General features: G+C 38.4%; 1 protein-coding gene across 2 annotated transcripts in view; it reads right to left on the minus strand.

Annotated features, from left to right (window-relative positions):
* Positions 1 to 14,551, minus strand: part of znf830 (zinc finger protein 830) — a 46,656-nt gene that overhangs the window by 12,159 nt on the left and 19,946 nt on the right. For both annotated transcript variants that reach the window (XM_043690090.1, XM_043690091.1), the window contains 3 exons: positions 1,803 to 1,890; positions 1,080 to 1,143; positions 782 to 862 (listed from right to left, as the gene is read on the minus strand). In XM_043690090.1, the coding sequence (XP_043546025.1) occupies positions 782 to 862; positions 1,080 to 1,143; positions 1,803 to 1,890 (233 nt within the window). The remainder of the gene's footprint in view (positions 1 to 781; positions 863 to 1,079; positions 1,144 to 1,802; positions 1,891 to 14,551) is intronic.

Raw genomic sequence — 14,551 nt, forward strand, 5'->3', positions numbered from 1 at the left:
CAAAAGAAAGCTACAGCACAGAGATATTTGGTAGGCCTCATACATAAATCACGAAAAGCTAACATACAAGTTCAGCAGGTAATAAAAAAGGCAAATTTAATTTTAGCCTTTATCTCAAAGGAAATGGAGTATAAAAATATGGAGACTTAGCTAAATTAATGCAAGGAAAGATGTACTGGCATTGGAGACAGTCCAAAGAAGGATACCTATCCCAGGTATGGAGGGAGCATCTTATGAAGAGAAGTTGAGTAGGTTGTGTCTGTGCTGACTGGATTTTAAAAGAATGAGAGGCAACTTTATTGAAACATTACAACATTCTTAGGGGATTTGCGGAAAGGTGGTTTCCCCTTGTGAGAGTCTAGGACCAGAGGACATTATCTCGGTACAAGGGGCTGTCCATTTAAGACAGAGATGAAGAAGAATATCTTCCCTCAGAGAGTAGTGGATTTGTGGAATTCTTTAATGTAAACGCCGCATAGGGTGGGTTACTAATACTCAATGGTGAGACATACAGATTTTTAATCAGCAAGGGAATCAAAAGTTATAGGGAAAAGGCAGGAAAATAAAGTTGATGATTATCAGTTTAGCCAAGATCTCACTAAATGGCAGAACAGACTAAATGGGCTGAATGAGCTACACTTTCTGATTTCATGGTCTAATTAGACCAAACTGTAATATTTTTCCTTCATCTGCATCTAACCTTTGTGTGCATGATTGTGTGTGAGTCACATCACTGACAATAAGAAAACAGACTCTACTTAGGACATTTAAAATCACTCACCGTATTGACCTGTCTGATTTCTTTCTGAAACTCCTCCCATTCTTTGTCCATTTGATCTTTTGGAGGGTCTACTTTCCGCACCTATAATATTAGATGATGATCAGGAAGAAAATAGATAGATGAGAGTACTGAAGTGGTCAGGTATCAGAATTCCACGAATGCTAGCTCTTCACTGCCGTCTACAGTTTATCAAACTGAAACCTTAAAAAATGTAATCTCACTGCTAGACAAGGACATTTGACTAAAATATCAGCATCAGCTTTGACAAACAAAGTAACATAAATGCTGTGGTACTTGCTTTTGCATCTTTTACCGGATCATCAAAAAATCCTTCTGGTAAAGCCTCTGCTGTATTGTCTTTCCTAAAACAGCAAGACAGATCTGATCACCTAAAAGCCAGCCGAGTCTCAGAAATCCAGAACATACAGTGCAGCTGTGGCCTGAAGTATTCTGTTGCTCAAGCTCAATAGAATATTTCATTGTGCAAAAGTATTTTAATATTTTTAATATTTAATTTTTGTTTAAAAAATTAATACAAGAACCTTTACTTTGAAAATTAATAAGTTGTATCCCACATTTTTGATCCTTCTATAAAATGGAATACAAAATAAAACTTTGTGGCATTCCTTTGCCCTGTAGCACCTGTTTTATTGAATTTGTTCAAGGCAGAACTAGATAAATCTTGATAAACACTGGTCTGAATGGCTATGGTGTGCGGGGGTGGGTTTAAAACCACAATAGCTATTATCTAAATGAATATTAGAGCAGGCTTGAAAGGTCAAATGCCTAATCCTGCTCCTAAGTCCCATGTTCACCTGAAAGATGGGAAAGTTGACCTGTGCAATGCTAAAGTATAAATTTATTTCCAAATATTTAACATGTTTAATTAAAAATAAATAGTTAGAAAACATTATATCTATTTTTTCATAGGAACAGAATTTTAAGACAATTGATAATAAATGCTATAATTGTTAAACTTGGTCTGTAATTAGTACATAATTACCACGATCAGAATTTTCACCTTTCCACTGTGTTGTCTGATTGTTCTGGTTTCTGGATGGATCCAGAATGAGGGACAGCAGGAGGTGCCAGGGTGCTATCAAAGAAGTCTGAAAAGGAGAGAGAAAAAAAGGTAAAAAATTACAAGTAATTAACTTAATATCATGGAACAACACATTTTTATTACTTATAATGTGTTTTATCTTTCTCTCTGTCCTCATATCAATATAAGAAGGTGGAAGGGCCATCTGATTAAGAATCCATCAGCGTCACTTAAGAACAGTATGTAGTAAATGTACTTTGCTGTCTGGAAATAGCTGGCTGAGATCTTTGTATCTCAGTGGAGGTGCCAGAAGACTGGATGTTGGCGAACGTGGTGCCACTATCAAAGGAAGGTGGTAAGGAAAAGCCAGGGAACTACAGACCAGTGAGCCTGATGTCAGTGATGGGCAAGGTGTTGGAGGGGATCTTAAGGGACAGGATTTTCATCAATTTGGGAAGTCAAGGACTGATTAGGGATAGTCAACATGGCTTTATGCATGGGAAATCCCATCTCATTGACTTGAGGTTTTTGAAGAGGATTGATGTAGGTAGAGTGGTGGACGTGACCTATATGGACTCCAGTAAGGCATGTGACAAGGTTCCACATGATAGACTGGTTAGCAAGGTTAGATCTCATGGAATACAGAGAGAACTAGCCATTTGGATACAGAACTAGCTCAAAGGTAGAAGACAGAAGGTGGTGGTGGAGGCCTGCCTTTCAGACTGGAGACCTGTGACCAGTGGAGTGCCACAAGGATCGGTGCTGGGTCTCCTTCTTTTCGTCATTTATATAAATTATTTAGATGTGAACATAGGAGATATGCTTAGTAAGTTTGCAGATGACACCAAAATTAGTGATGCAGTGAATAATGAAGAAAGTTACCTCAGAGTACAACAGGACCTTGATTAGATAGCCAATTGGCCGAGGAGTTCAGATGGAGTTTAATTTAGTTAAATGTGAGGTGCTGCATTTTGGAAAGGCAAATCAGGGCAGGACTTATCATTCAGGGTCCTGGGTAGTGTGGCTGAACAAAGAGACCTTGGATTGCAGGATCATAGTTCCATGAAGTGGAATCACAGGTAGATAGGATAATGAAGAAAGGCGTTTGGTATCGTTTCCTTTGTTGGTCAGTGCATTGAATATTGGTCATGTTGTGGCTGTACAAGACATTGGTTAGGCCACTTTTGGAAATTCAGTTCTGGTCCCCCTGATATAAGAAGGATGTTGTGAAACTTGAAAGGGTTCAGAAAAGATTTACAAGGAGGTTGCCAGAGTTGAAGGGTTTGACCTATGGAGAGAGGCTGAACAGGCCGGGACTATTTTTCTTGGAGCAGAGGCTGAGGGGTGACCCTATAGGAAGTTTATAAAATTGTGAGGGGGACATGGATAGGGTGAACAGCCAAGATCTTTTATCTGAGGTGGGGGAGTACAGAACTAGCTGGCATAGGTTTAAGGTGAAAAGGAAAAGATTTAAAAGGGACCCAATGGGCAACCTTTTCAAACAGAGGGTGGTGCATGCATGGAATGAGGTGCTGGAAGAAGTGGTGGAGTCTGGTACTATTACAACATTCGAAAGGCATCTGGAAGGGTACATGAATAGGAAGAATTTAGAAGGATATGAGAAAATGCTGGCAAATGGGACTAGATTAACATAGCACATCTGGTCAGCATGGATGAGTTGGACTAAACGGTCTGTTTCCGTGCTGTATTTCTGTATGATTCTACTAGTTTATGTCCTCAAACTCAAGCTTTCAAATTGGGCACTCCCATTGTAGGTCAGGAGTTCTGTGAGCTCTGCAAATATCTTATCCGTAATTTTGAATGTACTTTCAGCTCGAGTCATATGTGTGCAAATATCACAGCAGAGATGGGGCTGGATTTGCTGCAGCATGCCTTAGAGGCCAGTTGTAGTTAGGGTGAAGATGAAAATATTCAGCTGTCTGTATAAAGAAAATCTATTTTCCCTTACTTTCACCTTTGCTTATGGAATATTGAATGGAAAATTTGGGAGTGTTTTGTAGAGGTCTATCATCTTTCTTAACCTCAAGTTTATGTCCACTGATCATCAAAAGCTGGATGTCCAACATTTAAATATGGAAAATATGGGAAGGACAATAGAGGTCAATTTAGCCTCATTAAGCCATTCTTTGCATATGACTGGACTTTTGTCATTCTGCTAGGATTTGAATCCATTAAAAGGGAGATTGATGGGAGAAAGAGGCAGGATGTAGTGAGGAGTAATCACAAGCACATGCTGTAACTTATCAACCACTTTATAAAGAAATAAGGAGGATCTCTTCATTTTGCAGTTGGATCCAAGAAATTTGGCAATGATGACCTGAATCGTCAATCAATTATGCCAGGTTGAACAGTCCAAGACAATTCTGGCCGGCCCACTGTATTTCAGGACATTATCAAACTAGATTAATTCAATGAAAAATTGATTTAATTAAAATAATTTTTTTTTCCTATTCTGCTTCAGACATCCTATTGCTTAGTTGTTAAATCCCATCAATTCTGCAAAATACACACTTGAATCTGTGATTGATGCTGCAAGGTTACAACTAAGTTCTCTATCAGAAAGTGTTGCACACTGACGTTGCAAGACTGTTGAGTTTCATCAGCACTTGCTGATAAAAACAAATTAATGTGAATGCTTAAAGTCTGAATTAACAGCAAGTTAGAGTTTGGGAATTCTGTGGTGCGTAACTTGCTTCCCAACTTCCAGAGCCTGTCCATCATCTACAAGGCAAAAGAGAGGAGCCTTTTGGAATTTTCTCCACTTATTTTAGTGAGTGCAGTTCCAACAGCACTCGAGAAGCTCAATTCAATCCTGGACGAAGCAGTCTGAGTTTTTGGCAACTATACACCATATTCAAGACACACTGTAGCAACTTGCCAAATCTCCTTCACCATTACCTTTAAAAGCTGTGACCTCTACCAGCTAGGAGTAAAATGAAGTAATTGCATAAGAATGCCAGTACATTCTAATTTCCCTCCATACCACACATTTCTGACTTGAACTATATTGCCACTCCTTCATTGTCACGGGATCAAAGTCCTGGAACTCCCTTCTAAACCGCACTATGGGCACTTCAAGACCAGGTAGACGAGAGTAGCTCACTGTCGTCTTTTCAAGGGAAATTGATCCTGCCAGCAATGAAAAGAAATGCCTGCATCCTATAAAAGAACAAAATAATTACTCACAGATCTTTGGCTGTATTGCTCACAGTATGCTGGAGATTCAATGTGTTATAACAAAGAAGGTAGGGATCAAATATAAAGGGAAATAGGGCTACAAATGCATTACAGGAAGTTTAATACTTAAGAAGGTGCCATTATGTATAAAGAGAGGAAGGCCCGAGCAAGACTAAGACAAAGAGGAATGAAGTGGGGAAGGACTAACGTTGATGAAAAAGAGCATGGTGCAAAAGGAACTTTCAGGAGTTGGACAGAAGGTGTAGGAGAATCAAGTGGTTGGGAAGGATCAGTGCCAAAACATCAAAAGTGAGCTCAGATGTCATAAAATGATCAGTTGGGCTGGAGAGGTGAGAGATTGCATTATCAGGGGCAAAATATATGAAACTTGCTCAGTGGTGTAGAACTGGATGTTTTTCCAACTCCCTTCTTCTGCTCATGTTTTACCCACAAAATTATTTTAATAAAGGTTTCATACAAATATAATATTTATAAAATATGGCTTCAAACATATGTGCTCCACAGAATAAACAGCTATTAACTGTTCCAGTTTGACTGGTTTTGTCAATAAGAATCACCACTCCCTGCTCTTGACCTTTAGAAGGACTCTGGAATGAGAAAGAACCAACAGACCTGTTGAACTTTAATTAACAGATCATCAGTGTCTAAAAGTGAACTGAAAATTAGAGGGCAATATAAAATCTACATCATTCTGTCTTCAACAAATTCAATGACCTAGCTTCCACTGCTTTTTGAAAAAGAATTCTACAGACCAGTGATCCTCAGAAAAAAATCCTACTCACCTATGTCTTAAAAGACAGACCTCATATTTTTAATACTATCCCCTCATTCTAGTCTTTCGCAACTTGACGGAATATCCTTGTACCCTCATGACCTTCTAATTTTAGGAAAAATCACCTCCAATTCTTCAAAAACTCAAGTGGCTATAAGGCCCTCTCTCCCAACCTTTCTTTATAAGATAAACTTGTCATCCATTGAATTATTAGAGGGAATCTCATCTGGACTGCTTCAAGTGCAATTATTTCATATTTCAAATTAGATCGAAGTTGTACATAACATCCCAAACGTAGCTTCACCAAAGGCCTATGAAACTCCTTACTTCTATATTTCATTCTATGCAGATTTCTTTTCAACTCAATATATTACATGAATTTTGAAGATTTCACATTGGGCTTGAAACATTAACTCTGCTTTTCTCTGCACGGATGTTGCCAGGCCTGATGAGTTTGGCCAACATTTTGTTTTAATTTCAGATCTTCAGCATGTTCAGCACTTTGCTTTTATTTGTATTGCATTCCTCCTGCAATAAACACACCATTCTATTTTCTTTCCTAAACCATATGATTCATGGTCTGAGAATTTCCAAAGTTTGTGTCTTTACTTTAGACAGCGACAGCAACATCTGCCTTCCCACAAACACTTGGGTACAAGATTATAACACAATTAGATAAGGTAGACGAAGAAAATCTGGTTCCATTGGCAGGTACTACAAGAACACAGGGAATAGCATGACATGAGTACAGGGAAAGAAGTCCATGGTCAAGTTGGAGTAGTGAATGTTTCTAGTTCTTTAAACTAAAGATCTTACTTTTATTTGTATTTTGATCTGCACTGTTTTTCTTTCTTTCCTTAAAAATAACTGCTCAAGTATTAGATTGATACTGGTGAACTTCCTTTTCTTTGTAGCTTAAAAAATATATCCAGACAGTGAAGTGTAGATAATCTTAAAGATTTGTTTTTAAGTTAAATCAAATATGAGTGATTACAGGACAGGTGATATTGCTGCTACAATACATGAAAGCTTTATAGGGCCTAGTGGTATCATAGATACTGGACTATTAATTCAGAGATACCAGACTGTTAATTCAGAGATACTAGATTGTTAATTCAGAGATCCAAGTTCGAATTCCAACATGACAGATAAATTTGAATTCACTCTGAGCAAAAATCTAGAATTAAGGCTATGAAACCATTGTTGATTGTTGGAAAAACCCCACCTGGTCCTCGAATGTACTTTCAGAAGGAAATCTGCCATCCTTACCAGGTCTGGCCCACGTGCCTCTGGACCGAGAGCAAAGTGGTTGACTCATATCTTTACTCAGGGCAATGAGGGATGGTCAACATATGCTGGCCTAGTCTGTGACTCCCACTTACCATAAATGAAAAGAAATATTAATCTGATCTAAAGTGAACTCACGTATAGTAAATGTTTGCAGCTCGAGGAACTTCAGACCTCAGTTGAAGACATTGACACATCAGGGAAGGGGAAAATTATGTAGATACTTTGCTTCAGAGGATAGTAATACACCCCTGAATTGATCATTAAAAATTGGGCTGTCATCAGCAACTGCAGGTGAGGCAGAAATGAGGGCACAGGGGTTATAAGTGAGGAGCTTTGGCTCCAGCAAATGTCGAAGAGGTGAGAATGGGGTCAGCAGGGAGAATGAGCAAACTGACCTCAGCACCTTGATATAGAGGACCATTCAGGGAGGGCAGGAAATAGAAATGTAGTTCTGGTAGGGTGCAGAATTATTAAGGGATGGATATTGTTCTGTGCAGCTGTGAACAGAAGTCATAGATTTGTACAGAACAGAAACAGCTCTATGACCAACGACACTGTCGCAATTAGAAAGATTATGAATAGTCAAGAAGTAAATTAGAAAGCAGAAATTCCAAGGTAATAATCTCTGGATTATGACCTGAGCCAGTATTAACTGGCATAGGGTAAATAAAATCAAAGAATCAAGTGTGTGCCTCAAAGCGTGGTGTGGGTGAAATAGATTTCAGTTTGTGGGGCAACGGCACCTAGTTCTAGGGTAGAAGTTCCAGTGGGTTGGATTTCATTTGAATCAATCTGAGACCAGTTATCCTGGTGATTTGATAAATTGGAATGCAGAGAGAGTTTTAAAATAATTAGAGGAGGTGAGGGTTCAGGAGAGGGGAATTGTAAGCTTACAAAGCAAGAGGATGTGGCTGTAGTAGAGGACAGCTATTTGGATAATCATACAGAGAGGTAGGGTCAAATTATATAAATATAGAAAAAGCCTACAGAAAAAAGGTCAAAAGAAGAAAAAGGTAATGAGACAAAATTAACAGCTCTTTACTTGAATGTTTGGAACAAAATGGATTAATAAACTGCACAAATACATGTTAATGTGTATGATCTTCTAACCATTATGGAAATAGTTACAAGGTGATCAAAACTGTGAACTAAATGTTCAGGGTTAATATGACTTTTTGGTTGGACTGGCAGGAAGAAAAGGGCGGTAAGGTAGCATTGTTAGTACAGCAAACAAGTGCAACAGCTTATGGCTGGCGGTAAGACAGAAGATGACACTGATTGGAACAGAGGTAGACTTTCAGCCCCGTCACAGTAGCTAGGACAGAGAATGAATCAGTGGATAATGAGGGCATTTAACAAAGGCATTAATCATGGGTGAGATTAATCTTCATGTAGACCAGGATAGTCAGATTGGCAGAGGAAACCATGCAGAAGAATTCATAATATTTCCGAGAACTTGTTGTGGATCCAACTGGGGATCAGGCTGATATGGATCTGGTGACAGGTAAAGAGGCAGGTTTCATAAATAACAGCAGGTAAAAATCTCCTTGGAAACAGTGACCATAACATGGTAAAATTTAACATTCAGTTTGAGAGGGAAGAACCTGGCTTGGAAACAATTGCGCTCAGCTTAAATAAGGGTAACTACACAAGATCATGGGCAGAGCTTACTGGAGTGGACCAGAAAAGGAGTTTAGTAGCAATGAAGGCAAATGTTTAAGAAAATAATTCATGGGTCACAGCAACTACATAGTCCAGTGAGGAAGAAGCATTCTACGAGCAGGGATGAGTTAAACAGGTTAACCACGGAACTTGAGGAATAGCATCAAGTTGAAAGAAAAAAAATGTTGAAAAGGTTAGCAGTAATCTAAAAGATTGTGAAAGTTTTAGAAACCAACAAAACATGGCTCAAAAATAATGAAGAGGGAGAAAATAAACTTTAAAGCTAAACTTGAAAGCAATATACAGGCAGACTGCAAGAGCTTCTTTAAATACATAAACTGTAAGAAAGAAGCCCAAGTGAATACAAGCCCCTCAGAGAATGAAATTGGAAAAATAATAATGGGGAACCAGGAAATGGCACAGGAATTGAATAACTACTTTGCATCAGTCTTCACAGTAGAAGACACTAATAGCATCCCGATATTACAAAATATGCAAGGGGCAAAATCAGCGGAGTACATACCAAACTATCACTAGAGAAAAATTGTTAGGGAAACTAATGGGGGTAAAGACTGATAAGTTGCCTGAACTTGATTGGATGAATCCTAGGTTAAGTAAAGGGAGTAGCTATAAAGATAGTGTAAGCACTGGTATTAATCTTCCAAGAGTCCTTAGATTTTGGTGAAGTCCTACAGGATTGGAAGACTGCCAATGTAATACCTCTATTCAACTGATAAAAACAGGTAATTATAGGCCAGTTATTGGGAGAAATGTTAGCCTATTATAAAGGATGCAGGAGCAGAGTATTTAGATATATATTATATGAACAAATAGAGTCAAATTCATGAAGGGGAAATCATGCCTGACAAATGTACTAGAATTGTTTGAAGGGAAACAAGCAAGCGAAAGGAAAGCTGTGACTGTAATATACTCTGGTTTTTAGAGGGTATTTGATAAGGTACCACATTAGGCTAATTAATGGTGTTGGAGGTAGCATATAATCATGGATAGAGACCTGGCTAACTAATAGAAAACGGAGAGCATATGAGCATGGATAGAGAATTGGCTAACTAATAGAAACCTGCGACTAATGGTGTGTCAAGGAATCAGTGCTTGGCCCACAATTATTTACAATATATACTAATGATTTGGCTGAGAAATGTGAATGTACTACCCAGGTATCCAGATGAAACAAAAATAGATGGGAAGGCAAATGGTTGGAAGACACAGAGTCTGCAGACGGCCATAGACAGATTAAGTGAGGTTATGCAATATGGTCTTAATATTATATAAATGGAGGAAGATTGCAGAGAGTAATGGAACAGAGAGATTTGGAATTCCTCATCCATGAATCACAAAAAAAAAATCCAAGTTCAACAGGTAATAAAAAAGGCAAATAGAATGTTGGCTTGTACTTCAAAAGGAATAGAGTATGACAGTAGGGAGGCTTTGCTAAAATCATATAAGGGACTAGTCAGACTATAGCTAGAATATTGTCAACAGTTTTGGGCCACTTATCTGAGGGAAGATGTATTAGCACAAGAGGCAGTCCTGAGAACGTTTACTAGGTTGACACCAGGCATGGACGGAATGTCTTATGAGAGATTGAGTACATTGGGCCTGTATCTTTGGATTATAGCAAAATGAAAGGCAACCTTATCGAAACATAGAAAATTCTTGGGAGACTTGACAGCTAAGACTGGCAGAAAAGTTGTCTCTCTTTGTGGGAGAGTCTAGGATCAGAGGGCATAATCTTGAAAGATGGATGAGGAGAAATTTCTTCTTTCAGAGAGCTATTAACCTACGGAAACCCTTGCCACAAACAGCTGAGTTAAGTGCATTCAAAACTGAGAGATATTTTTAATCAGGAAGGGAATTAAGGCTTATGGGAAAAGGCAGGAAAGTTGAATTAAAAGATTACCAGGATTTCACTGAATGGTGGAGCAGTAGCTATGGGCTGAATGTCCTTCTTCTATTTCAATGTCTTATGGTCTTAAACAGATTGAAGATTTTGGATAAGAGATGCAGAGGAAATGTTAAGGAATGCCTGCAACGAAGATTCAAACCTGATTGCATGGATTCATTTAGGGAGTCATGGGATCCAGGCTCGTTCTGACAGACATTGACCTGATCCAAGAAAGAAAGGCAGGTTGGAGAAAGGCAGTAGTTTTGCAAAGACGGGTGATTGAAGTCATTTTCCGGAGGGAGAAATGGTGACAGAAGTTTTGAAAGTGATAGGACAGGGCCTAAAGTAAGGAAGCAATTTGCATTGCTGCCTAGGATGAGGTCAGGAAGGAAATTCGTTGATTTCTCTCCAACTTTTAATAGCATGTATATATTCAAGTTTATTTTAAAAAAGTGAAAAAATACTGATGTCAGTGATTTTCTTCACAGAAGGGCTCAATGGTATTTAGCTCCAGGATTTACTCAGGGCTACCTTTGCTTTTCTATATGAATTACTGTTAATAAGAGCAAGGCAACATTTTGATCTGAAAGTACACAGATGATATGGTACTTGTATTTTTCATAAGGACTAACAAAGTAATTTGATGAAACAATTTGAAAAATGGTGAAATAACAATTATTTTAAAGTGAATGGAAACTAGAGCAAGAACTAACTACAGTCTAGGAAAAAGGACAGTTTAGTATATTCATCTGAAGATCCATAATGTGACTTTGAAATAGATACTAACTACAAGTATCTAGGACTTAAACTTGATGATAAGTTGATTTGGAAGGAATAGTGTACAGGTATAATAGTAAAGGGAAATATGTATTACTTCAGAAAATTAAAGTCCTTTCAAGTAGGTCCCACTATTATGAAACTCCTCTTTATGGTGAAGGTTGAGAGTGCTGTCCATTATCGATGTCTCTCTTGGTACTGCTGCCTTAGGAAAGTAGAATCCTTAAATGAAGACAGACTCAAAATAGAAGTGCAGCACACAAGGATTTGAGTGTTTCTCTGCATGGTATAAAAAGTTAGCATGTAAATGCAGCAAGCAATGAAGGCAATTAATGGAATTGTAGCCTTCATTGCTACAGGTTTGGAGTTTAAAAATAGGGAAGTCTTGTTACAATCTTACAGGGTGTTAATGCGGGCACACTTGAAGCAGAGTGTGGAGTTTTGGTATCTGCATTTTTGAAAGGATATACTGGCATTGGAGGTGTTTTCAAAAGAGATTCACTCTGCTGACTGCTGGGATAAAGGGACTGTGTTATGAAGAACAGACAAACAAGTTAGGCCTTTATTCATTAAAGTTTAGAAGAGTGATCTTACTAAACATACAAGATTTTAAGGGGGCTTGACAGAGTAGATGTTGAGAGGCAGTTTCAACTCACGGGGGGAATCTCAAACCAGGGAACAGATAATAAGGGCTCACTCATTTAAAACTAAGATCTGAAAGAATTTTTCTCTCAGAGGGTTGTAAACGTTTGAAATCCTGTCTCCCAAAGAGTTGTGGAGATTCCATCACTGGAACTATTTAAAGAGAATGTAGATACATGTTAAAAAGCATGGAGTTGAAGGTTGTGAGGAACTGTAGGCAGAATGGTGGCTCAGTGGTTAGCACTGCTGCCTCACAGCACCAGGGACCTGGGTTTGATTCCAGCCTCAGGTGACTGTCGATGTGGAGTTTTCATGTTCTCCAAGTGTCTGTGTGGGTTTTCTCCGGGTGCTCCAGCTTCCTCCCACAGTCCAAAGATGTGCAGGTTAGGTGGATTGGCCATACTAAATTGCGCCATAGTATCTGGGGATATGAGGTTAGGTGGGTTAACCATGGGAAATGTAGGGATGAGATGTGTTTGAGTGAGATGCTCTTCAGAGGGTTGGTGTGGACTCAATGGCCTGTCATATTGTAGGAATTCTATGAAGAGATATGGAAGACGAGTGGAGGCCTGGGCTGATCATCTATGATTTTATAGAATGGTGGGGCAGAGTTGAGGGGCTGAATGACTTACTCTTGCTCCTATTTGTTAAATTTTTATGTTTAAGGACACAGATTATTGAACCTGGCAGGAAAGGCATTTAATAAGTAGATATTTCTTGACAAAATCTGATCAAAAAGTTGGTGAAAGTAACTTTTGTCATAAACAATGAAAAATACTCCTGGTCTAAGTTTAATGCTGGATGTGTATAGAGAAAAGGCTACTAAGCCGCAAATATAGGACAAATTGGTTCTCAATTTGTGTATTTGTTGAATGCATGAGAATATGCAGCCATGATCGATCTCTGTAATTAGTTATTTTAAAAACATTGGAATAGACGTTTTACTAAAATTTTAATTAAAGTTTACCTCAGTTGCCAGGTAAGTTTTTTTCTTTTCATTGTTACTCATTTGTGTTCTTTTATATTGAATAGAGTTAGAAAGACTTTTGTTTTCAATGTTTGTTTTTGAAAGCTGATAACGAAGTGCATTTGGCAACAAATGAGTAAAGATTATTGCGTTAATTGCAGCATTATTGAGATGGATGAGAAGGTGTATGTAATTAAAACTGGATGTAAGGTTAAAAAGAGCACTTCTACAAATGGTTACCAACCAACAGGAATTTATGTAACTACAATGGTTATATATAGTGAAATATAAACCTGCTCAGAGTTCACAAAATTGGAATGAGTTTTCTTTGTATCCACGTATACATGCATTATTGTTGCTCATAATGACTGTCAAAGCTGGAATTACTCCATGCCCTGCACTGCAAATATGTATATAATAACATTACCCTTATTTTGAAAACTACATTTTTTAAATGTAGGATTTATAAAAGAACACCAGGTCTGAAAGACTGGCAGTCCTAGGGTAATTAAAGATCAAAGGAAGGCCCGCGCCATGACTGTAAAGCCATGTGAGGTGTTATAGGTAAAGCAATGGGAGCCTTGTTAACTACCTGGAGAAGGTTGACTGTGAAGGCATCTTGAGAGGGGGTTTGGACTTACGCCAAAAAAGGGGGAGGGGGGTTTAAATTATTGGTACTTTCCTCAGATCAGAGAAGGTGAAGGCAACTGGAAGACAAGAGAAAGTTTTTCAGATCAAAGGAAAAGCTTCATTTTATATGAAAATAGCCCATACTTGTCACATTCTTAAGAAAATAAATTGGGAGAGGATGTTTCCTTTCTATTAATATGTCTCTGCTGTTTTCACAGCACCTGAAGACGTCTGTCTGAGAGTGGGGACTGGATCAATAAGACTGCTTAGGAAGCAAGATGGTATTGTGGGACACTAATTAAGAATCTGATTTGATAATCCTCAACTCTACTTTTCTGCCTAATCCCCCAAACCCTTGACTCTCTCACTGGATAAAAAAGTCTGTCTATCTCAGACTTAAACATTCCACAAGCCTCCACAGTAAAGAATTCTACAGATTGACTAGCCTGAGAGAATAAAAAAAGTCATCTTAATATGAAATGGGCAACCGCTTATTCTGAGATTATGGCCTCTGGTCCTAAACTCTCTGCATCTCCCCTATATAATCCACAAAGAATTTATATGTTTCAGCAGGGTCTCTTTCATCTAAACTCCAATGAGTACAAGCCCAACCTACACAGCCTCTCTGCATAAGAAAATCCTCTTTACTGGGAATCAACTTAGTGAACCTTCTCTGGTCTGCTTCCAACCCTAGTAAAACTTTCTTTAGATCAGGGAACAAAATCCGCTCTCAGTATTGAGAGTGTGGCCTGACTAGTGCATTGTAGAGTTCAGCAAGACTTCTGTATTTTAATACTTCATTCCCTTTGAAACGAAAGCCACCATTTCATTTGCCTTTCCTATTATGCATTGAACTTGGATGT

Source organism: Chiloscyllium plagiosum, chromosome 5 (assembly GCF_004010195.1).
Source record: "Chiloscyllium plagiosum isolate BGI_BamShark_2017 chromosome 5, ASM401019v2, whole genome shotgun sequence".
NCBI lineage: Eukaryota > Metazoa > Chordata > Chondrichthyes > Orectolobiformes > Hemiscylliidae > Chiloscyllium > Chiloscyllium plagiosum.